This window comes from Phaethon aethereus (genome assembly GCF_964289735.1).
Source record: "Phaethon aethereus genome assembly, chromosome: 1".
Classification (NCBI taxonomy): Eukaryota; Metazoa; Chordata; class Aves; order Phaethontiformes; family Phaethontidae; genus Phaethon; species Phaethon aethereus.
This window is the reverse complement of record NC_138575.1, coordinates 208,522,038-208,548,242: the sequence shown is the minus strand read 5'-3', so window position 1 is coordinate 208,548,242 and position 26,205 is coordinate 208,522,038. Positions and strand designations below refer to the sequence as shown.

General features: G+C 38.0%; 1 protein-coding gene across 2 annotated transcripts in view; it reads left to right on the top strand.

Annotated features, from left to right (window-relative positions):
- The window catches only part of CNTN5 (contactin 5), a gene marked incomplete at both ends in the record, with an annotated part of 389,481 nt that overhangs the window by 125,291 nt on the left and 237,985 nt on the right, over positions 1–26,205 (top strand). For both annotated transcript variants that reach the window (XM_082008944.1, XM_082008943.1), the window contains one exon: positions 4,685–4,860. In XM_082008944.1, coding sequence (XP_081865070.1) covers positions 4,685–4,860 — 176 coding nt within the window. The remainder of the gene's footprint in view (positions 1–4,684; positions 4,861–26,205) is intronic.

Sequence of the window (26,205 nt, the reverse complement as noted above, 5' to 3'; positions counted from 1 at the left end):
TTTTTCTGATTCTGAATAAGCAAGCAGGATAAATGGTACTGAATAAAGGCAAAGTGATATGTGAAGTTTTAAATTATGTTCTCTGTGCATCGTATCTATTCATGTGGAGGGACTTCTTTTGCCCAGTTTTTTGACTTGTGTCTGTAACAGCTGACAAGATCAAAATCTTTAATTGATTTTTTTGAAACATCTATAAAGCTACGAAATACTATCCCATTTTACAGGGAAAGCAGTAAAGAACAGCTACATTAAATGACATGACAAAGCAATACCATGCATACCAGGATACCATGGCTGAGCCCAAACTGGTATACTTTCATTCACAAGTCCACCATTTTATTCCTTTGCAACCATTGCCTGTTGCCGATTTTCCCATACAGACTATTATGCCACAGTTATCTACTATACAGATCTGCTATGACACACCTGTGAGTCTGAGACTTCAGTTTATTAATGGTGCCCACATACAGGTGGGAACGATATGTTGCAGTCACCTTATCCATTTGCTATATCTGACTCTGCTCATATATTATACAAATTATAAGTGACATAGAAGGGCTGGGGGAACATAAGGTTGATTCTCTTTTCCGTACACCCTTTATCTTTTCTCACAGAGTCATTCTTCACTTACAAAGGAAACATAAGGACTCTTATCGTTGTGTTTTGTCATAGGTGATAAGCATCAATTCTGCATTTTATTTTTTATCTATTACACTTATTTCACTTGTGGATTCTTTAGCATTCTGAATGAATTCTCTTTAGACTTACTTGAATCACAAAGCTTGCATTTCTATGGCTGGAAGAAATTTGGAGGCAGTACCATCTTTAGATATCCCATCACAACAGCACTGAATCTGCCTCTTTGCAACAGGTACGAGTTATTAAATGGATCTGATGCATAGTAGAACCTCCCCAAACAGCACAGGCGTGACTAAAACATGTAACGTGGGATCAGGAATGAGCGGCCAGAAATTCCTCAAACTGGAATTGCCTGATCCCCTCACCATGTGGGGTGAAAGCTATGTTGCATTCTTCCTTATTGACCTTCCTTGTGTAATTTCTATTACATATTTGTTACTTTGTTGATAAAAAAAAAGAAGTATATTAATTCCACATACCGTTACAGTGCTATCAGTCCATTAAACATAGCATGGGGAAAAGGCATAAATTCCCACTAAGAGGGGAAGCCTATGTACAGCCCTCCCAGACAACCTCATTGTTCTTGTGGAGATTTTCTCTTTGGAGAACCTATGATCTTTCTTCCTTGGTCCAACCATTTTTTTGCATTTTCCCAGTGGAATGCATTTAATGAATACAGACTTTCCACATATCTTAAAGGGCAGCTACAGAGAGGACTTCCTCTTCACAAGGAGCAACATGGAGGAAACAAGGGGCAACAGATACAAGACATGTTTCATATGAGAGAGGTTTCATCTCAATATAAGAAAGAAATTTTCTACTGTGAGAACAATCATTCACTGGAACAACCTCCTCAGGGACATGGCAGAGTCCCCATCACTGGAGGGTTTCAAGATGCCATTGAATAAAGTGCTAGATAATCTCCTCTAGGCTTCCTTTCCTGTGAAAGTTTGGACTAAATTATCTTTCCAGGTCCCTTCCAACCTGGGCTGTTTTATGATTTTGTGATATCCATTCCTTCAGTTCTCCAGAGATTATTTGGTGTCAGCAGCCTCATAAGAAAACTTTCCTGACTACTGTTCATGTAAGGAAATCTTTGACCCGAAAGGCCTAATTCTAACAGCGCAGTTTAACTTCTCCTTCTGTTGCTGCCACTTGTCTGTACAGCATACACAATATACACTACCATCCAGGGGAAGGGAAAATTACTTTGTGAGGGGTATACTGTTCTCCAGGGCAGGTGCAGAGGGAATTTAGCCTCAAAAAAAGCTATAGGTAGGAAAATGTTTGGGCAAAGATTTGGGCAAAAGTATGCCCAAGCTTTGGCATATGAAATAATGAGGAGAAGGGATATTTCAATATCACCAGAGACCCTGTCTTATTATCTACAAGCACTGGACAATAAAGATCTCTATTTACATGGGTGATGAGGCCCAAGCTGCTAAATATTTTCAGCCAAAACCAAAGCACAGCACAATTTTTTTTTTAAATCTACATTAAAAGAAAATTTAAAGCACTCAAAATTTCCAAAATTAAGTTGTGTCTGCCAGTTTAATTAATTTCCTTAGTCTCTATATCTTATGACACCATGTTCATAACCTGTTTACAAATTCTTTCTTTTGCTAGGGCATTACTGCATTTTAACAGAATGAAGAATGCTCAAATCATTTCAGATTTTCTTTTTCCTTGCAAAGAGCTTTTTTCCCCTTCTTCAAGCTCTACCCTCAAATAACAATTTTTAATTTCTTGAGTTCCAGTCATTAAGGTATCTAGATGCATTGATTTAAGGAATAAATCCCTGAGATAAACTGAGATTCCATTTGTTCAGCATTTCTGCAAATCATACATTAGTATCACAAGTCAGGACCCGTACAAGGAAGAACATAACTGAGACACTTTTGATGAGGAATTACAGACATTCACAAGCTTTCGATGAGATCTCACAGGTCACCAGTGTTACTGAGTTAAAGGCAGGTGCAGAATCCCCAAGATGCTGCTTCACTTCTTTCACTGCTTGTGAAACACCGTATTTCCTATTTTACTTAGCACACACATTTGCTGGTTAGAAAATTTTTGTCAGTATCATTCCCTGATAGAAAAGACAGTTAATTTTTTTTTAATTACTTTCTGTCTGCTTAAGCCAAATTAGAATATTTTGAAATGTTATCTGTTGCTCATCTTCAATAAAAAATGTAGCTCATTTTCCCTATCATCTCATTACCTTTTAAGTATTATATTTAGGTTTCTGTCCTCCCAGATCAGTCCGAGTACCTCTTCTTTTTAGATGTGCTATGTATAAATCTCTTTAAAAATGTAGTGAATCCTAAAGGCATTTCCCCAACACCCTTTGTAATATAAAGACATTGTCAACAGTGTTTCATTTCTTACATTAAATGAAGCAGGAGTCCTCTGCGAACAGAAGTCCAATCATGAAAAAAAAGGGGCAAATAATAGTTTCACAGTTCATCTTAATTCTGGTAATTCTGACCTTTGGATTAAGAAAAATTCAGAGCTACTTCAGCTGAATTCTACTGTCTGTACCTCATTCACCGTGAACGTTAACAAGATAGGGTGAACTGATTGTCATTTTGCTTCATTAAAGTTGTCTCTTGAGTCTAGATGTTGCCAAGTTCTTCCAGTATTTGCTGAACTCTGGCAAAGCTTGGAAGTGTTTGGCAGTTTCCTGAGGCAACTTTGAAATTGCAGAATGACTTGAACTAGCAATGAAGGAAGTATCTGTGCATCATAATAGCTGTACCCTACCTGTTTACACTGCTTATCTCTTCTTTGCATTCTTTTAACAATTTCATATTCTATCCAGTTTGACATAAAAGCAAATCTAAAAAGTCTTCTTATGTGGATTCTTATTCTTTGATTGAGATATTTCACCTCCCGGGAGGTTATTCCAGAGTGCTGGAGTTTATTATCTACCACACAAAATCTTTTCTCTTGCAGTCAGTGGACTATTGCAGGGTTTTTTGTTTCAGCCTTCAGAGATGAATGAGAAGGGTGAGGTTTTTTGGCAGAGAACATCCAGGGGAAAAAATAAAACAAACCCCAAACCCACTCACACAGCAGAAAAATTATGAGACTCTCAGGTTACTTCTGAAACCTCAGAAAAAGAATTGTTCATTCAGAAATTATACAATGTTTTGGCTCAGATGTGATACTTTCTGATATGTTTCCTACAGCCTGTCTTTTTCCATTTTATGTTTACTCCCATCCCTGTCTTTACTGTTCAGGATTCTCATTTCACTCCCAAACACCTCCCAAAGTTAGCATTTACCTGGTTGCTGGCAGGCATTACCCTTGACCAGCCACCAGCTAATTCCAGTCTATACTGTCCCAGTCTTCTCTGAATTTTGTGTATTCTGGCCCAGCTGATATTATTTTACCTTTGTCCATTGCCAACATCCTTTGTTTCACAACAGCCTATGTACAGCAATCTACCTCCTTGCTCTTCACAAGCCTTGCTCTTCTACTTTCTGTATTTAAATCAGGTTTCTCCATTTCTTGGGCCCAGGAGACCAAATGCTGAAAGAATGGAAAAGAAAGGTTCCTTGCTCTCATGCAGCGCAGACTCAGCTCTGTGAACTCTCTAAGCTCATCTGGGCCTAGGGCTTCAATGGTAGAACATGAATGGAAACTTTGATTATCATAAGCATGGTAAAATTCCTACCTGGGACACAAAGGATGCATCTGCTATAGAGGTTTCAAGTCTTTTGTGGACAATAGCTTGGGGAGAGGGAGAAAAAAAGAGGTTACTAATTTGATTCAGCATAGCCAAAACAAAGAATATGCTTTCTCTTCAGAGGTTGAAGATCTGGTTTTACTTGCATTTTTTTTCAGAAAAACAGCTTTTGTCAGGCATACATTGTGGAATGTCTCCATCCAAAACTTTGCCAAAGTAACGGGTACCTGCACAGGATGTGCTTGAGTAGCTGTCCTCCTTATTAACCACTGGGGTTGTCAGGTTCTATATACTAAGCTTGATGCCTTCATTTGGCCATAAAATGCTCAAGTAGTCTCTTTCTTTTTTCCTAAGATGGCTTCGAAATGGAACTGAAATCGACATTGAAAGTGATTATCGCTTCAGTTTAATAGAAGGAAGTTTGATCATCAATAACCCCAGTGAAATGAAGGATTCTGGACAGTACCAGTGTTTAACCACCAACATGTTTGGCAGTATTTTAAGCAGAGAGGCTGTTCTTCAGTTTGCATGTGAGTAACAATTTTTTTTTAACATGGGTAAATTAAATCTTTACGTTGCTTGATAAGGCTCTAAATTGGAATTTGAATACATTACACAAAAGTTACACTGTCTACTTTGTTGGGTTAGGATCTCAAAATTAGAAATAAAATGCTTAGTGGGAAAGAGTGGGTTTCTGTGGACATTTTACTTTTAAAATAGAACCAGATATCAGGGAAAATAACTCTAGTACATGATCCAAAATGCTATTCTGTAATGATGTACTTGAATACTCCACAATGATATATTTCACTCATTGCTAGTTTCCTGAAACATATATCCTTTTGCCACACTATCTGAGCAGGAGAGAAAGAACTGTAAACTTAGGAACAGAGTGGGATAAACTGCTTATATATCTGTAGGATAGTCTGCACCTATAACTATGTGTGTGTGGGCATGGTTTTGTATGTATATAAATACATGTTTCACGTCCATGTTTATGCATACATATCATGCATGCATTCATACGTTATGAGACTGAGGTGGGTTTTTTTAGTTGTAAATGGAAACTGAAAATATCATAGCTTTTGAAATCATTCACTGCAATGTACTTTCCAGAAGCTATCAACAATTCATGATCCAGAGGAAATGTTATGGTCTATTTACAGCATGCTTTTTTTCAAACATATTATTAGGAAAAGCAGGCCAAAAATTTCAAATATTCTACCTCCGACCCTGACTGCCCTTCAGCACCTTACATGAAGGCAACGAAAACCATTTTAGTGCTTTATCTAGGTATATCCAACCATGAGGGCATTTTAAGAGGCAGGGATACAAAAAGAACTCCATCCGAATTTCTCAGATGCTGCTGAAAATAAGACATTAACATGAAACATGAGGCAAATATTCATATAACCACAGCTGGAAAACAGTGGGTTTAAAGACAGGTTGCCTACCTGCATGTCTACTAGCACATGGTGAGGTGAACTCAGCAGAGACAGTGTGGGGTCTAAGATTCTTCCTTAATCTACCCCTCCCTGGTAAAGCCAGACCTCTCATATCTATAGCTTTAGCCTTATCTGCTGCAAATCCTGTCAAGGTATTCGTTAGCAAGACCATGGCACTATCCACCTAATTGTGAACTGGGAGCAATACTGACATTTGTCAAAGTTTCCTAGTCCCAGGGCAGTATGTTTAAAACTCTAAACAATGCAACAGTGGTCTTACCACAGTATTTTTGGACCTCAGTCTTAAATGTAGCTCTTAGAAAATTCTGCTACATTTTGTCTTTTAGACAAGAAAATTATCATAAAACAATCACTTGATAAGAGAATCTAACAGGTGGTAAATATAGATAATTCCAGGGCTCTGAACCTCAGATTTCTGTTCCTATTTCAGAAGCATGGCTAACAGGTGGCCATTTGACTTCCAGCTGAAAAAAATTAGAGAAAAAGTGAGAGCTGGAGTTCAAACAACAGAAGCTCTATGGGTTTCAGTAGCTACATTCACAGTTCATTCAGGACTCCATATACTTCTAGTTACAGTATCATCCCCTCCAATAAAACAAATTTAGATAAGGATGAAAAAAAAAAAAAAAGAAGAAACAAGAGGTTGGGTTTGGGGAGTTTATTTTTATTGGATTTTTTAATTATTATTAGCTTGCACACCTGCTTTTGCAGGTGTCAAAGTTGTGATACTACAATGGCTTGAAAGGGATTTCTGTTCATTATTTACTTGGGTTTTGTAATGAAAGCCTCTCAGGCAAGGTTACTGGAGGAATGCTAGCTGGAAGAACTGAGGTGTAGCAAAAAACTTTGCAGAAATTGCAAGAGAGAAGAGGCTGTTATAAACATATATAAATCTTTAAAAGATAGAGAGTCATAACGTGTTTTAGTTCTTTTAGAAGTTCGTAAACCACCCCTTCACAAGAGCAATTTCAATTTCAATGTGTATTTGTAGTTCAACTTCTTTATAGCATGACAATCTCTCTTCTGCTCTTGATCTTAAGCAGCTGATGTGTTCCTGTTGAAACAATATTTGCATCATGCAGCAACTCACAGTATAAATTGGTGTCACTGTACTGTAAACTCATAGCAAGCTATCAGAAGCTTATATCACAGAAACGTTTCAGTAAGTCAGATCCAAAATAAATTTAAAATAAAGATTTTAATTGTGATTTCAGCTTTAAAATATCTAAGGCACTGTCTCAAATTTGACCAGATAGTTTAGATAAATTTCTTGAAGCCAAGAATGGAATACTTGCATCCTGATATCTTGGGTGATCAAAAGTTTACACTGGTTTCCAAACTGCTAATAGTCCTTATTTCCTTTAGGTAACTGAAATGTGCTTTTCAGATGCTTAAAAGGAATATCTTTACAGCATGAAAGAACTTTATGATTTAAAACATAGCATTTTGAGACCTCTTACTTCATATCTAGAGAAACTTCTGTAGTGTAATCACAATCTTTCTGAAATAAATTAGGAAATCTTCCATATTAAGATATTTTAACCAGGGGATATATAACATCACATTTATTAATAACTCTTTTTCTTGCATTAACGTTCATTAATTGCCTGAAAACAACCTTAGGTGAGGTAGTACACAATTAAATGGTATTTAGATTAGACTATGTTCATTCAGTAATTAGCATTGAGCTCTAAAGCATTATATAGATAGGCAGAGATGGACTAGACAAAGATTAGCTTATGTTACCTTGAAATAAATGTAAGAATTTATAAAATGTCATGTTTGTGATGAAATACTGTAAGATAAAATTTCAGTATAGTTGAAGTAGGACATTTTATGGTATTGCTTGTTAACTGCAGGCTTGCATGTCTCCAGTTATTTTCAGCAAGACAGAAAGTAAAGCACTGAAAAAGATTTTTTGTAAGAAAAGGTCCTAACCTTAAAGTAATTAAAATAATTGGTGCCCTGAAATTTTACTGGGCCCTAATGGCTTGAAGGGTAATTTATAATCCCAAGGATAAGATAAGGCATTTCTGATGATGAGATACAAAGATACACATAACGGCATTCCGTTTCCCTTTTTCCACTGAAAGCCATGGATTCCAGAAGCTTAGAAACTTAACACTTTCACAGAAAAATTTTAAAAATTAGGTTCATGGACTTGCTTGAATGCGTGGTTTTTACCGCTGTGGAAAATAGTTACATCTTTGCAATTTGAAGAGTTGTTCTTCTAATTAAAGAGGAATGGCACACAGCTCAAAAGGAAACATCAGGGACCATTAAACAAAGCCTTGGACACTGTCTTACAGGAAAAAGCATGTTCCGTAATGTGCTTATGCAAAATATCACAAAACTTGAAAAAGGAGAGCATTTTTATTGCATTGGCTTTTTGTTTTTTCACAGTTGCATGTCCAAAAGCTCGGTTGCTATAGTTATTGTAATGTAGTTGAGCATTGGTTATGCATTACAAATATAAATATTTATGTACTATACCTTCTGCATATACGTACATAATTAAAATAGGACTTTGAAATACTTATACAATGTCTTTGGATTTGAAAGAGAGATATAAAATGAACATTATTTTACAACATTTGAAATAGCCTCCTGTATCACTGGTTGTTTTTATGGAGCAAAGTGGAAAGACCAGTTATGTGCAGTTAAAGGTCTGCTCAAAATTTTAAACTATAATAGCAAATATTTATGAAAATTTAAACACAGAAGTAGTTCTCTTTTTTTCTCTTCTTTGCATTTCCTATGATCTCTCATGCCCAAGGTCATGCTGTTTTATGCTATTTTAAGAAAGTAAGGAAAAAGGAAAAGAGCAAAAACACCCATGCTGCAAAAGAAATTAAGGAGAAATATTTTTCAATAAAAGCAAATATTTGCCAGGAATTTTTTTGTCTTTAATAGAATTTTATGAAAAAAAAATGGAAAAAAGCACCCAAAGATAAAACTGACAAAATGTCAAGCAAATCAGAATTCTTGATCACAAAAATTTTATGTTTAAAGTCACCTTTCAAAAGTTTACTCATAGCAGGTTGTTAAGGAGATAAAAAGCTATCAGTGTGCTACAGCCTCAAATGCATTTTATACTTCACAATCACAAGGAATAGTTCCTATACGAAGTATATTGTTTTCTTAACAAGATTCTAATCAGCTCATTAAAATGTAAGAGTGTTCGAGGAATGATTACTGAATTCCTTTAGCCCATCTTAACATTAATGGATTTTGTAGTTCTGGGTGTGACTAGGTCTATGAAAGAGTTCCTTAAAACCCAAATACATATTTAAAGATTCTGCAGTCAATGGAAATAGAAAAAGACAGTTATTCTAGCTTAACTTTTTACTACATTAAGAAAAAATATGTATATATGAAGGCAAGAGCATCAGCCAAATAAAGCAACCAGGGCAAACTTACAGTTGCTGCAAGCAGAATCCCAACTTTGTTGAGCACCTAGTAATTTTAAAAACTGCATAACTGCAGAAGTGTTTTGAGAATATGAAACAATAATAAATTGTAAAAGTTTTATGAAGTAACTTATGCACTAAGCACACGTACATTGTTAGACAGTTATAGTTTTGTCTCTTAGCTCCTCTTATTTCTGTTAGAAAGTTGTGAAATCTAAAAGGAGGATTTAAAAATTAAACTTTAATATTAATTTCTCGATGCTGGCTACTTTTGGTATCTGAACATGAGCTAAAAAAGAATAAGTGACTTGAATCCGGTGGGAAATTAAAAAAAAACAAACAAACCAGAGATTCCAGACTGACTAACTCTATCTGCCTTACTGCACAACAGAGGCATATTTTTGTGTTGCATTTCAAAGCCTCTCTTTGGAACAGTGTGCTACAACTTTGGCTACAACAGTGGATATATCTTGTGCTTACTTTTGCCACGTGTACGATCTCTTTATTACATTAGGTGTCAAAACAAAATTGCTTTTCTCTATCTGTGCACTATTCAACCTTTCACAAGCCTACCATCTCTGTGACATTTATAGCTTGGGCTAAAAAAAAAAATAGAGAAATAGTAGTGGGAAATAACTTACCATCTGTCATTTATGGAACTCCTCACTGCAATTTTATTAATCTACGGGTCACTGGTTTCTTTGTATCATTTTCCCCTTGTTTTAATTAAATTTATTTTCTCATTTAATCTACAGAGAAGGGTATTGATGAGATACAATTTAAATGTCCTTTTCCAATTGATAAGCTACCATGACATGACTGTTCAGCGATGTACAGAATAAGAAGTCATCCATGATACAGATGTATAAATCAATAGTTTTCAGGGGACACATCCTATGCACTGCCCATTCCATCACAGCACACTTCTGACAGCCTGTTAGCGAGTTCACTTCCTAAGAAATTAATTTAATGATCCATATTTTCTTTCTCGCCATCATGCTCCCTGGACATCTTGCTTGGTTTACTCCATGATTTCTTAATATTAATTTGGAAAGAGCTGATTGAATTACAACCCTCTATACCTGAGAAAAACATTGATTTCTCATGTTAATTTGTGAATATGCAACATAACAAAATATTTGATCACATCACAATATCAACATTTTCTCCTAAACCATACAAAGCTAAACAGTATCAAATAATATAAAAGAAAGATGAGAAAAAGCTGAAGTGGGGAAAAAAATCAGAATGCAACTAGTCATACTTTCATTTCTAAAAATGTCCCTGGTCACCCTGTAATACAGCATAAGTTGTGCATTGCTTTGCTTTAAAATCATCACAGCAATGTGAAGAATATTACTATTTTGGGTAAAAATATCTACAGTTACAATAGTTATTTACACTATAAAACTTTTGGATTTCTTTCTGTATAATTTCAAGATGCTGTTTTTAGGAAATACATGCTTAAGATGCATCTGTAAACCAGGCATATATGACAGAAAGAGTTAAATGTATATTGGACTGGTTGCATTTTATTCATAGTTTATTAATTGAAGAATATAATTCAGTGGACCTGAGGTCAATATAAATTTGTGTCACACTCCACAGTTTCAGCTAAATGAAGACTAAGGAAATTGTGTTATCTTACTGAAGGAAGGGATCTTACTTCTAGTTCAGATGTGAACACTCTTCTTCCTATCTCTTCCATTATTTATTTGTGGAAAGTGGGACAACTTCACAAGGAAAGATTGTGACATCTTTCTTACAAAAGAAGATTTCAAGGCTAAAATCTTCAGTGACTGTAGCACTTGAATCGAACCCCTGGGCCACAGTTTCCCACATAAATGTTCAAACCACTTGCACGTATCTACTTTACAATTCTGCAAATCTGGCTCTTTCTTACTTTCAGAAAGTATTTTAAACTGTAGGATATGTAATTTTTCATATAAAAATGGTGAAAAAAGCGAAGCCTTGAGTCAAATTGTATCCTTTTGTTTAATTTCAACTTTGGAAAGCCAAGTTATTTGAATTGTAGTTATTTGAATTATGTAGTCATATTTTTTTTTAATAGAAACATTCAGCTTATACAAGTAAGTTCAATGATGCAAGATGCTAAGAACTTTGTCTAAAAAAAAAATTTAATCTTAAAATATTTGCATAATCTTTTGAAGTTGATGGGATGGTGTACATGCTGAAAATTAAGCACATGCTTAAATTCTTTGTTGTTGTTAAACATGAGAATTTCTAAAGCAAGAGTTGAAACATTCTGGATGAATTTGTTACCATAGTGTCACGGTGACAGACACATAATAGGTTTAATTAAGCCTTCTGCCATTCATTTCTTAATCCTTTCTTTCTTAAAGTGAATAAATAGCTTAGAATGATAAACTTCATGCCTTAAAAATAGCAGAACTCGTTACAACTTTTATCTAGCAGCTCTCAAAAAAGCTTTCCTGTTGGAAAAGATAGCTCTGGGTTCATCACTGTGGCTATGGTGAATCTGATGAAAAATGCCTTTGACCTTGCTTTACATCATAGGTGAATCTTTCATCCAAGTCTGAAAGCAAGTCTGGAGAAATAAATAAAATCAACACTTGAAAGGTCATCTAAAACTGTGAATGACAAAATGGCAAAATTCATGAATACTTATCAGTTGTTCAAATTTTCCAACAGACCATTAATGAGCATTGCCAGACAGCAAACCTTATGGGAGTTCAACTGTATTCAGGAGTCATATCCACTGAAAGCTTCAGGAAAAAAAATATACACCTTGTCTCCTGGAACTCCCCTTCTGCACAGAGCATGCAGCATATCTTCAGAAATGGTGTCCTTACCCTATCTACAGTAACTTCTCTATAATAACATAAGACCAGCCAAGAGCTCTGGTAGATCTGTTATATGTATTTCTGTCCCTTTAGTTCTGCTTTTGAAGATGTCTGTGAATTGCAGTGAGTTTCTATTTTTCCATTGCTTCATCAGCACTAAAAGACCAACTGACTTGGCCCTGTATTAGATCACTTTAAAGAGCAGAGGAAACCCAATTCTTTTCTATCTACAAAAGCAAATGCTTTCTTTCCTTGAAGACAAGAGGAGGGTGGGGAAATTCTCTTTTATCTTCTCTCTGTTGCTTTGAACCAGTGTCTTGTCAGTTCCAAAAGGGTTTCTGTGTCTATGCTAGTAAATTGAACATTTCCTAGCACTGAGAACAAATCATATGGAGAGGTCCACATGCATACTTCTAAACTCTTTTTTCTTCCAAGACACAGAGTACTTCTAAACTATCTTTAAGGAATGGCCCTTAGTCACTCCTGCTAACACCCAAAATGTGACAAGAATTGTCTTAGAGAAGGTTGTGGTCCCACCACAGAATCCTGTGGACACTTCTAACACTGTGACAGTGTCCATGATGGAAGTCCAGTGCAGGAGAGTATTTCTTGATACTTTTCACTATACTCATGTAGACAGAGTCTAAGTATCTTGAATTGAGAGTCTTCCTCATACTAGGGAAAATGCATACACTACATCTTTAGTAGTGTATGAATCAGCCAAGTCATAGTTATATGAAATAGTGTAATTTTATGACTTTTACTATGTGAAGACAATTATGAAAAATTTTAATGCTAAAAAGCACTAAACAAAGCTACTTAAATTTTGGCCTAGTCTGTGTCCATCCTTCTTTAATTCTCAGTCTGCGTCTTGATGTTTCAGTTATAAAATACTTGGGACAGACATCTTAAGATGGGAGATTAAGCCTGAAGAATCTGAGCTACACATAAAGATTCTGTAGGAATCTCAGGAACATGAGAAGATTGTACTAACCAGCACTGCGTTCCCGAGATATTCTGTATGGCAAAAACATTAGACTTCCCTTGTTCTCCTGAAAGAAGCTGGTGTCCTTACAAACAACAAAGTCATTCATTTCAGCACTGGTGAGGCCGCACCTTGAACACTGTGTTCAGTTTTGGGCCCCTCATTACAAGAAGGACATTGAGGTGCTGGAGTGTGTCCAGAGAAGGGCAACAAAGCTGGTGAGGGGGCTGGAGCATAAGTTTTATGAGGAGCAGCTGAGGGAACCGGGGTTGTTCAGTCTGGAGAAGAGGAGGCTGAGGGGAGACCTTCTCGCTTTCTACAACTACCTGAAAGGAGTTTGTGGTGAGGTGGGTGTTGGTCTCTTCTCCCAAATAACTAACAGCAAAACGAGAGGAAATGGCCTCAAGTTGTACCAGGAAACATTTAGACTATATATCAGAAAAAATGACTTTACTGAAAGAGTGGTCAAACATTGGAACAGGCTGCCCAGGGAGGTGGTGGAGTCACCATCACTGGAAGTGTTCAAAAAACATGTAGACATGGCACTTCAGGACATGGTTTATTGGGCATGGTGGTGTTGGGTTGGTGGTTGGACTCGATGATCTTAAAGGTCTTTTCCAACCTTAATGATTCTGTAATTTTGTGATTCCTTCACTTCATCCATTTGGCTTTTGTGTGGCGAAATCACACATTACCTCAGCCTGAGAACGGCATTTTGACAAAGCCAAGAACCAAAACTCCACAAGCTCTAAAGCAGCAACCTGGAAGTGTTTATTCTTTTGCATGGTAGTATTAGAATGAAGGCAGCTTGAAAAGTTGCAGTCAGATCCCTAATTAGGTATTATACATCAATACAGTGCAAATTTGATTCTCATTAAAACAGGTTACTAGCTTCAGAAAAGGGTACCAGTTCTGGACGTAGTCCATTGAGCAACATTTATTATCTCGTTCTATTTGAATTGCACATAGACATAACTTCAACCTCATTGATCCTTGTATCCATCAAATACCAAAAAAGTTATGATTGTTTCAAAGTATTTGAATGGAAATGAGATTTATTAATCTTGTGAAGTTCATTTATTGCTACATAAGTTTTGATGCCAAAGAAGTATTCTGAGATTTAAGTTCTTCTCAGTCTTTAACTCTGAAAATGTACTTTAAACAATACATTTTATATTTTGCGTTCTGTGGAAGCATTAATAGAAATCAGTCATGTAGGGAGACACAGTTTGAAATGTAATTACAGCAATCATTTAAAGATGCATAGTACATCTACTAACTTGTCATTATAGCATTGTGCATTTCTCTGCAGGACTGGAAGGCTGGTGTTTAACCTGCCTACAAGCTACTTACCTATCTTTCACAATCTAATCTATCATGCTAATGAACCATTAGTCTTGGCATTTAAATATAGATGACAAGAATTAAGAGTAGCAATACTAAATAGCAGAAATCTTAAAAGGCTGACAGAGAATTCTGTGCCAAGACCAGACAACACTTTCTAAATTTCCTTTGCAAGTTCTAACTCAGATTGACTTTTGGCAATTATCATGTCATCCCTCTACTTACAGCCTTCCAGGTGTTGCATGTTGTGGTGAGAAGTACCCTATCTTCTTTCAAATTAAAGGTGTAGTTTTACTTGAAATTTCTTGCATGGTATTTTTCGTGCTACCATGGCTCCTGCCCTCACTATGCTCCCTCCATTATCCTGACACAGCTGTATTGTGGTTTTCCTGAGAAACAGATCAGGCTCCTGATTCAGCTGAGAAATAAACTTGTCTGACAGTTATTCTTCTGTGCATAAACGCAGGTGCACAGGTACTTTGGATAACACAAGGGACAGAGCGCACAAGGCTGGGAGGGAAGAGGAAAGAAGTTGACAAGGCATTTAAGCTGACCTACTCAGCAACAGCACTGAATATACGAGCAGGAGTCACTTTTGATAATAATTTTGGAACTCGGGGAAATCTTCTAGGAAAGAGTTGAGTTCTAGCTGAATTAATAACACTGCAGAAGAGGTATTAAGTTTAAGAAAAGACTACAATGAATGAAGGAGACTGATGATAAAAGAAAACAACATCTGGAAGGTTGTGGAATATATGGATAAAATGAGAATTAGCAGAAGTCAAGCTGAGTTAGACTGCCAAAGGAAATTAAAAGAAATACAGATAAGCTTTTTAACTAGGTTAATAAAAATTAATAAGAAAAGAGTGATGTATGATGGGATAGAAATAAAGATAATCTACATATGACCCCAAATTCAATGCCCGCCTTTTTTGTAAGGATGGAATAGCTTATACAAGCTGATTCCATAAGAAGCATGAGATACCAGAAACAGAAAGATACACAGCATTCAGTTTGGGGAAGGGAGAAGACAAGAATGGTAATAGTAAATCCACAGTTAAAACATACTAGTTGATAAAAGCTGAGGATCCTACAACATCCATGAGTTCTGTCCACAAAGTTTAGTACATCAGTGATAAGACTTCATAACAGTGTGCAGTTCCAGGACCAATTTGTCCTTTATTCTTCTTGATATTTTCACTAATATTCAGAGTACAATGATAAAATTAGTTAAATTATCTAATGCTACAAAGACATGAAATATTGTCAACACAGAAGTTGTATTCTCAACCATAATAATGATACATTTGATTTGTAATATATTGCACTAAAATTCACAAAGATGGTAATCATAGAATCACAGACTCACTACGTTGGAAAGGACCTTCAAGATCATCAAGTCCAACCATTAGCCCAGCGCCACCATGTTCCCTAAACCATGTCTTGAAGCACCACATCCACACGTTTTTTGAACACTTCCAGAGATGGCGACTCCACTACCTCCCTGGGCAGCCTGTTCCAATGCCTGACCACTCTCTCAGTGAAGAAATTTTTCCTAATATCCAATCTAAACCTCCCCTGGTGCAACTTGAGGCCATTTCCTCTTGTCCTATCGCTAGTTACTTGGGTGAAGAGACCAACAAACACCTCACTACAACCCCTTTCAGGTAGTTGTAGAGAGTGAGAAGGTCTCCCCTCAGCCTCCTCTTCTCCAGACTAAACAACCCCAGTTCCCTCAGATGCTCCTCATAAGACTTGTGCTCCAGACCCCTCACCAGCTTTCTTGCCCTTCTTTGGACACGCTCCAGCACCTCAGCATCCTTCTTGTAGTGAGGGGCCCAAAACTGAACACAGGATTTGAGGTGCGGCCTCACCAGTGCCGAGTACAGGGGCACGATCACTTCCCTACTCCTGCTGGCCACACTATTGCTGATACAGGCCACGATGCTGTTGGCCTTCTTGGCCACCTGGGCACACTGCTGGCTCATATTCAGCCAGCTGTCAACCAGCACCCCCAGGTCCTTTTCCGCCGGGCAGCTCTCCAGCCACTCCTTCCCAAGCCTGTAGCGTTGCATGGGGTTGTTGTGGCCGAAGTGCAGGACCCAGCACTTGGCCTTATTAAACCTCATACAGTTGACCTCTGCCCATCGATCCAGCCTGTCCAGATCCCTCTGCAGAGCCCTCCTACTCTCCAGCAGATCAACACTCCCACCCAACTTGGTGGCATCTGCAAACTTACTGAGGGAGCGCTCGATTCCCTCATCTAGATCATCTGTAAAGATATTGAACAAGACCGGCCCCAGAACCGAGCCCTGGGGAACACCGCTTGTAACTGGCTGCCAGCCGGATTTAACGCCGTTCACCACAACTCTCTGGGCTCAGCCATCCAGCCAGTTCCTCACCCACTGAAGAGTAAACCTGTCTAAGCCACGAGCCGCCAGTTTCTCGAGGAGAATGCTGTGGGAGATGCTGTCAAAGACTTTACTAAAGTCCAGGTAGACAACATCCACAGACTTCCCCTCATCCACTAGGTGGGTCACCTGGTCATAGAAGGAGATCAGGTTGGTCAAGCAGGACCTGCCCTTCATGAACCCATGCTGGCTGGGCCTGATCCCTTGGTTGTCCTGCACATGCCCTGTGAGCACTCTCAAGACCAACCGCTCCATGATCTTCCCCGGTACAGAGGTCAGGCTGACAGGCCTGTAGTTCCCAGGATCCTCCTTCCGGCCTTTTTTGTAGATGGGCATCACATTGGCAAGCCTAATAGAATCATAGAATCATAGAATTTCTGGTTTGGAAGGGACTTTTAAAGGTCATATAGTGCAACCCTCCTGCAATGATCAGTGACATCTTCATCTAGATCAGGTTGCTCACAGCTCCATCCAACCTGACCTGGAATGTTTCCAGGGATGGGACATCTGCCACCACTTTGGGCAACCTGGGCCAGGGTCTCACCACCCTCACTGCCAAAATTTTCTTCCTTAAATCTAACCTAAATCTACCCTCCTTTAGGTCAAAAACGTTACAACCTGTCTTATTGCAACAGGCCCTGATAAAAAGTCTGTCACCATCTTTCTTTTAAGCCACCCTTAAGTACTGAAAGGCTTCAGTAAGGTCTCCCTGGAGCCTTCTCTGCTCCAGGCTGAACAACGCCAACTCTCTCAGCCTGTCCTCACAGCAGAGATGTTCCAGCCCTCTGAGCATTTTGGTGGCCCTCATCTGGACCCGCTCCAACAGGTCTATGTCTTTTCTGTGCTGAGGTCTCCAGAGCTGGACACAGGACTCCAGGTGGGGTCTAAGCAGAGAGCAGAGCAAAGGGGCAGAATCACCTCTCTCCACCTGCCTGCCATGATTTCTTGAATCCAGTGCAGGGTATGGTTGGCCTTCTAGGCTGTGAGCACATGTTGCTGACTCATGTCCAGCTTTTCATCCACCAGTATCCCCAAGTCCTTCTTGGCAGGACTGCTCTCAACTTTTTCATCCCCCAGCCTGTACTGATACCAGGCTTTACCCCCACCCAGCTGCAGGTCCCTGCCCTTGGTCTTGTTGAACCTCATGAGGGTCACACAGGCCCATGCTTTAAGCTTGTCCAGGTCCCTCTGGATGGCATCCCGACCCTCAGACATGTCAACCGCACCACTCAGCTTTGGTGTCATCTGCAAACTTGCTGAGGGTGCACTCGATCCTACTGTCTATGATATTGATGAAGGAGTACTAGTCCCAAGGCAGACCTCTGAGGGACAATGCTTGTCACCCATCTCCATCTGGACATTGAGCCCTTGACCACCACCCTCTGGGTGCCGCCATCCAACCAATCCCTCATACACTGAACAGTCCACCCATCAAATCCATATACCTCCAATTTAGAGAGAAGGATGTTGTGGGGGACCATGTCAAAGGCCTTACAGAAGTCCAGATAGATGACATTGGAAGCTCTTACTTTGCCCACTGATGTGGCCACTCTATCCTAGAAGGCCACTAGATTGGTCAGGCAGGACTTGCCCTTGGTGAAGCCATGCTGGCTGTCTCAGATCACCTCCCTGTCCTCCCTGTGCCTTAGCTTAGCTTTAGGAGGATCTGTTTCATGATCTTCCCAGGCACAGAGGTGAGGCTGATGGGTTGGTAGTTCCCAGGGTCCTCCTTGCTACCCTTTTTAGAATTGGGTGCAATGTTTCCCTTTTTCTAGTCACCAAGGACCTCACCTGGCTGCCAGGACTTTTCAAATATCATGGAGAGTGGTTTGGCAACTACATCAGCCAATTCCCTCAAGACTCTGAGATGCATCTCGTCAGGTCCCACAGACTTGTGTAGGTTCAGATTCTTCAGGTGGTCTTGAACATGATCTTCTTTTAAAGTCAGTGGGACTTAGCTGCCCCGGTCCCTGGCTTGGGGTAAATCTCCTCGAGAGGTGAGGGAAGAGAGACTGCCAGTGAAGACTGAGGCAAAGTAATTGAGTGTCTCAGCCTTCTGTACATCTGTTTTTACCAGTAAATTACACTGTCATTTTGCATAGCATTTCTTGTAATTATTATGAGAATAATATAAAAACAAGCTCCAAGAAAATTTCTCATCAGTGACAATAGTAATATGAAAAGTATCCTGTGATTACCACCATGTGATGATAACGTCAAGTAATGTCAAGACTACCACATGATGATAATAGCTAAGTCCTCAAACATCATGTTCTTAAATTCAGTGAGATTGGGTAAATGTGTTACAACTGTACACCAGGATCCAGAAGTTAATAGTTTCTTCTGTACTGGTTTTAAAAGTCAGATATCAGAAGTTGGTTTCATATAATGTGGTATGTATATAAAAAAGCAAATCTTCTCTATAAAACTTGTCTCTATATGCAAACATACACACAGTGCTAAACAATAAAAATAAATAAAAAAAAACCACCAAAAAAAGCCATTTAATTAGGTTTTGTCCCTATGTTTCATCAACCATGGAAATATATAAAAATGCCCTCAGGATTCTATAAAAATGTAAATCCTGAGCCCATCCACCTACCCACTCCATACACCACACTAATTAAAAGACAATGCATTAAGTCAGAAACTTATATACTGTGTGTCTAACTACGCATTAAATATTGCCCTGAATTTTATTAAACTTGCAAGGTCAAATATCCAAGCTGCGGGATGAGAGATTTGTCGTTCTGTATGCATTCTGAATGTTGGCGTGTATGCAGGAGTTCTACAATATAGATTCATCACACAATCACTTTTTTTTTTTACATTAGATCCCCTAGACTCTTTCAGATCACAGAAAAATTGCTGCTTACTTACTGAACAGAGTTATATTTTCTATTCTTCAGTTCACAGCCCCCCACCTTCATTAATTCAGACTATTCAAAACCTACTCTGAAGGCAAAATTAATTTCCTCAGAAGCTTTTTATGGTGCTCATCATTACAGCATCCAAGTGCTTCATGAACATTAATATATTTATTTTTACAATGTCACTGTGAAGTGAGTAGTTATTACTATTCCTTTTTATAAATGGAAAAGTAAGACATGAGAGATTAATGTAAAATATCCAGTAACGTGGGGAGTTGTATGTGAGCTCATGAGGAGCTGCTTTTCCAAAGTGCTTAGCAGAGCCAGAACTGATTACTTTCCTATTCATCACTCTGACCAATCTTTTTCTCAGCCTTTGTATCAGTCATATCTGAATCCTTCATCTGGTTTCTGATCTCTCTCCTACTATCGATTAGACCTGTCATCCCATTTGTGGTTTTCTTACTTACCGAAAACATCTATCTGACTAAAAAGGCCAGCAACATCTTTCTAGCTCTCTTTTAGTGTCTGTGTGCTCACTTTATTTAATTTTCTGCAATTCCTCTATCTCACATTTCCCACTTCTAGGCTCCTAAGCTCAGTTTCCTTCCCTGTCCTTATTCAATACCTTCTATAGCATGCTTTTTCCATCCATAACCTTCTGCATCCTTAAGAGGGTAAATCAATATTTAGTTATTTTTTTAACCAAAACTGAAAGTAACTGAAACAGGATCATCTAATGGAAAGTGTTGGCCATCTTAGTCACAGTAGTGGCTACCTGTTATGTATATAATAATGGATAGATTTATTGGCAGTACAAATATCCACTGGCAGAATGGATTGTTTTTTATTAGAAAAATTTTATCTATCTTCAGGTTGAATAACTTAAATTGCTTCTCCATTAGCTCTCATAAGCAAAGTGTGTCAAGGCTTTGAATGGCAAACTGCTACAGTATGTTGAGTAGGAAGTTCTACTGATAATTCAGTAGCTGGTACTTTCCCTTTTCAATTATTAAATCATTATTGCAGAACACACTGTAATGAAACAAGTGCTCCTCAGATGAATTTCTTCCTGGAAAAGGATTTCTACTTAATTACTTGCCATTTATGAACATCTTCTTTACTATTGAGGTCTCAACCATCTCCCTCACTCCTCATTAATATAACAGCGATTAACTGTAACCAGTGTATTGGTTGGTGACTGCAAGATTTTGAGATTTTAAGACAGCATGTATTCAGTGACATCTTCTGAATTCCACTGCCATTTTACTGTGTTAGTGGCTTCTCTGTTTCCTGTGCTTACCTACTATGTTCCTTTACAGTTTACAGAAGAAAGGTTATTGCTCCATCTAAACTGGACCATAAAAAATATAGAAAAACTTAACTTCTGATCACAGAATCACAGAATCATTTAGGTTGGAAAAGACCTTTAAGATCATCAAGTCCAACCATTAACCTAGCACTGCCAGGTATACCACTAAACCATGTCCCTAAGCACCTCATCTACATGTCTTTTAAATATCTCCAGGGATGGTGATTCAAGCACTTCTACAGACAGCCTGTTCCAGTGCTTGACAACCCATTCGGTAAAGAAATTTTTCAAAATATCTAATCTAAACCTCCCCTGGCGCAACTCGATGCCATTTCCTCTTGCCCTATCACTTTTTACTTGGTAGAAGAGACTGACATGCACCTCACCACAACCCCCTTTCAGGTAGCTGTAGAGAGCAATAAGGTCTCCCCTCAGTGTCCTCTCCTTCAGATTGAACAACCCCAGTTCCCTCAGCTGCTCCTCATAAGACTTGTGCTCCAGACCCCTCACCAGCTTCGTTGCCCTTCTCTGGACACGCTCCAGCACCTCAACATCCTTCTTGTAGTGAGGGGCCCAAAACTGAACACAGTAGTCGAGGTGTGGCCTCACCAGTGCCAAGTACAGGGGCACGATCACTTCTCTGCTCCTGCTGGCCACATTATTTCTGATACAGGCCAGGACGCTGTTGGCCTTCTTGGCCACCTGGGCACACTGCTGGCTCATACTTATCCGGCTGTCAACCAGCACCCGCAGGTCCTTTTCTACCAGGCAGCTCTCCAGCCACTCTTCCCCAAGCCTGTAATGTCGCATGGGGTTGTTGTGACCCAAGTGCAGGATCTGACACTTGGCCTTGTTGAACCTCGTACAGTTGCCCTCAGCCTGTTTGCCTGCCCTGGTTGCTTGTGCTCTCTAAGGGCTTCTTTTATATGGCTGCCATTGCTCTTGGCCCTGTCCAGGTCTTGTTAGCTGCCGTGGTGAGAGCTGTGGGCCCCTGGAGGCTCCCTCAGCTCCCCTAGACGTTCTTCCAGTTCAGGAACCCACCCTGTGCAGCGAGCTACAGCACCCCACTGCAGGTCCTGCCAGTACTGGAGCTGCTTGCCTCAGCATTTCACAAGCTGTGACAAACGGCAAATATGGATAAGAACTCCGTTAATATTTTACTTTATTTGTTTTACTGCTGGTTATATAAGGTCTGGTAATGTATACTGATGTGATATTGGGAAGTGGCACGTCTTTTAAGTTTTAATTGATGTTTTTAACACATTAAAATCATATCTGCTAAAAAAAGTTGGACTGGAATATCGGTAGGAAAATCATAGAAAGCTGAACAAAAGACACTAAGTATTCTCTATTCAACGTTGTCTTGTTACAATCTCAACAGAGGAGTCAATCCTTTAAGTGTTTTATCTTGCAAAACACAATCACCATCAGTTCACTCCAAGTCACTGGGATTGCATTCAGGATAAAGGTATTTGCTGCATATTTTGGTCAAACTTCTCTGAAATGTACAGTTGTGTACTATGTGAATAAAGGACATTTAAAAACTGGGATACTAGTTCCACAGGAGATTTAAGTACTTTGCTTTTTTTTTAGTATAAATTTGGTGGTTTTTATGATTTCTTTCACAGCAAAATTCCAAAGCAATATGTTTTGGAGTCAACAAAATATGGTGTTTTAGTAATGTCAAGTAGTTTTGTATACCATGGTTAAGAAAATCCTGTTATAGTAAAGTAAAATAATTTTTACCACATCCTTTTGAGTACTTCAATTTTGGATTTGCATTATACTAAAAATATCACATGCAACTCATATTTATATGTAATATGTACTTAGACATTGTAAAACTTGACTCAGCATTGCCAAAACAAAAAGCCTAAATTACTATTTTTATGCATGAGACTGTTCTTACAAAAATATTTCTGTACTGATAAATTTCCAAAGATACAAAACGCTTACAATAGCAAGACTGAAGTATCTTTATAATGATCTACTTTTTTTTTCTGAAAGCTATGTCACTTTGAAATCATTACCATTCTGTTATAGTTATTCAATTGTTAAAGTGAAGAATTGTTGAATCTGGTGAGGAAGGTAAGGCCACAGATCAAGTTGTAGTGCAACTGCCACTGTTGCTATTTTATCTAAACTCTCTCCCTTTCTTCTACCCTAAGTTTTTCTGTACAACTTCTCCTTAAACTACCTGATTCACAGCCAATAAATCATTGTTTAGTGCACCTACCGGACGACAAAGGCATACACATTCTGCCTAGTCACCCAGACCTAAAGTGAGACTCACAGCCCAGAAGCTTACCATTATTTGCTGTTATTTCATACATTCTCCTAATGTGTGACCATAGCATGTACACATTATTTTTCCTGGGGAAATTATTTACATTAAAAAATGTAGAGTAAAAGAGACTAGAAATGGAGGAGATAATGGAGAAATCATCCAGACCTAAAATCTGTAGATTCCCTGAAGGTTTTAAATAAACTTTCTATCAGACCAATAAAGTGAAAAGAAGCATGTTTTACAATGACCTTTTAGAAAAGACTGTAAACTAGCATATAAATTTGTTCCCACAGTATTTGGGAGCAAACTCAGCTGAGTATTTTTAAGTGACATAGATCTAAAACATGTATAAATTTGTTCAAACTTGAAGGGAAGGGAATGAAATTCAAATGTTTACTTTTATATCACCACATGTACCTTATCTGATTTAAATAAAAAGTTTACTGAAGTAAATTTAAATACAATAAAACCTGGGAGTTTAAATACAATAAAACCTGGGACTCAGTGATCGTTATGGGTACCTTCCAACTCGAGATATTCTATGATCTTATGAACTGAGGTAATAAGAATAATGACAATTGCATATTTTAAAGACTTGATACGATCATATCATAGAATCATGGAATGGTTTGAATTGGAAGGGACCTTAAAGATCATCTAGTTCCCCCTGCCATGGGAAGGGACACCTTCAACCAGATCAGGTTGCTCAAAGCCCCATCCTACCTGGCCTTGAACACTTCCATGGAGAGGGCATCCATAACTTCTCTGTGCAACTTGTTCCAGTGTCTCACCACCTCCAAAGTAAAGGATTTATTCCCGATATCTAATGTAAATCTACCCTCTTTCAGTACAAAAATTGTTACACCTTGTCCCATCACTATACTCCCTGATAAAGAGGTTCTCCCCAACCTTCCTGTAGACCCCCTATCATTCATTTTCAAAGCAATCATATATTATCTTCTAAAGCAACATAGAGTTTGTCTAAAGAAATTACCTGGTGTACAGAGAAAGATGGAGAGACCCTTACCAGACATAATTTTTTGGACAGTACTTGTGTTTTTCTAGGTAATACCTTTAGACATACACCAATACTTAAAATTGCTCATCTCATCTTTTTAGGAGACATTTTATTTGAAAGTAATAATGAAACCTCACATGAGTTGCTTTGTACATCCAATAAATTGTTCACAACCCTATCCAATAATCTTGTTTTGCAGTCCTTTTGCTTCCTACAAAAATGTTTGGAGATCAGTACAATTCATAATGTTTTCTATTTTTAAATAGCCAAGCTTTCCATATTGAAGAATTCTTGTCTTCAGACTTTATTTATTTAGAGCCTAGCACTCTGTGACAGTGTAATGTAATGAAGGCAGTGTTCAGCAGTCCACTTCAGTTAGTTGGGGCTAAGACGTTTTATTCCTTTGTTTTTTTTATTTTAATGTTTATGAGTATCTTGAAATATGATGGAGTTTCTAGTACATTGCATGTATGTTCTTGTTTATTCTTATCTCTGTTAATGAAAAACAGTCAAGGCAAGTGAATCAGTCACTGATGTAAAAAACCCAAACCAAACACATTCTAAAATCAAGAAATACTGTTTGTGATTTAGCAGCTGAAAAATCTGTAAATTACGTCTGTCATATAGCTCCATGCTCTCACTATTAATGGTCTTAAAGTGCTTTCACCCACTTTAGCAGATACTGTTTCCAGATTGTAATTATGATTGATACCTTTTAAGCAAAGACTAATGATATGTCTGTTGTTGCTATGAAAATGCATGCAAACTAGGTCAGTTCTGCACTATGCTGGAAGATAGGTATTCATTTTGTAAATGTTTTCGATTCCAGAGGATTCTGCTTCTGGTTTCGCTCAAATCAACCTTAATACTGAGATAAAATATTTATACTGGTGGTAGTTCAATCAGACGGTCATTTTGTTTGACAAATTGGGTCACCTTTGCGGGCATTAACAGTTGGTGAGCTGCAAACTCATATATAATAACAATGTCAGAAAGTAGCTAGAAAGCACATTCTCATAAATCAGTGAGGGTAAAATAGCAGTATTGGACTTTGATCCTGAACTGAAACAAACAGAAAAGTTGCTGTACAACTCAAAAAGGGGAAAACAGATATCACAGAAATTGTTTTCCATCAGAAGATGACTTTTTGAAAAAGCTTTTCCAAATCTCTTCTCACTATGGTTACTTGTACATCCACATTCTCTAAATTAGATTTTTTTTATATTTAAGTCATTTGCTGACACAAATTCCTGAGAATACTCTGGTAAAAATAAATAAATAGGCAGAGATTTAAACACAGGTAATTTGTATATTGAAGATGTTTCACTCTAGTGATAATAATTATTGTCTCTATGTGAAAGAGGGAGCTGAAACCAGTGACATTGATTTTCAAGATGGAAACCAACAGTCAGGCAACATCCTGAGACTTGTTTGCCAAACTAAATAATTAGTGAGCATCTCACATCTCAATGTGATCTGCGTTATCGCATCTATGGGACATGCAATCTGGAATTTGTATCCATGGGTTATTTTGCCGTTAGAAGGATCTCATTCCCTGACTTCATATAAGTTATCTGAGGTGCACATCAATTTGTGAATAAACACTCAGGCTTGGAAAGATTTACATGATATCAAAATTAACTTTGAAGTAATTACAAAAAAGGTATTTTTTCTATATTTTATAGACACAACCTATAAATAAAGTACCTACAGGGAGTAACTTTACATTCATTGTTTGTACCTCTCTGATAGCACAATTTACCAGAGGAAGAAATACCTTTCTTACATTAAACATAAGCATTTTGAAAATGGGCTATAATAAAAGGTTTTCAAGTTTCAATGTTTGAATTATAACGGCTGCAAAGATGTTTCTGCTTCAGCTCTTTAAATTACTGCTTGAAATGGGAATGCATTTAGGCACTTAAGGTTTGATTTATAAAAATGCTA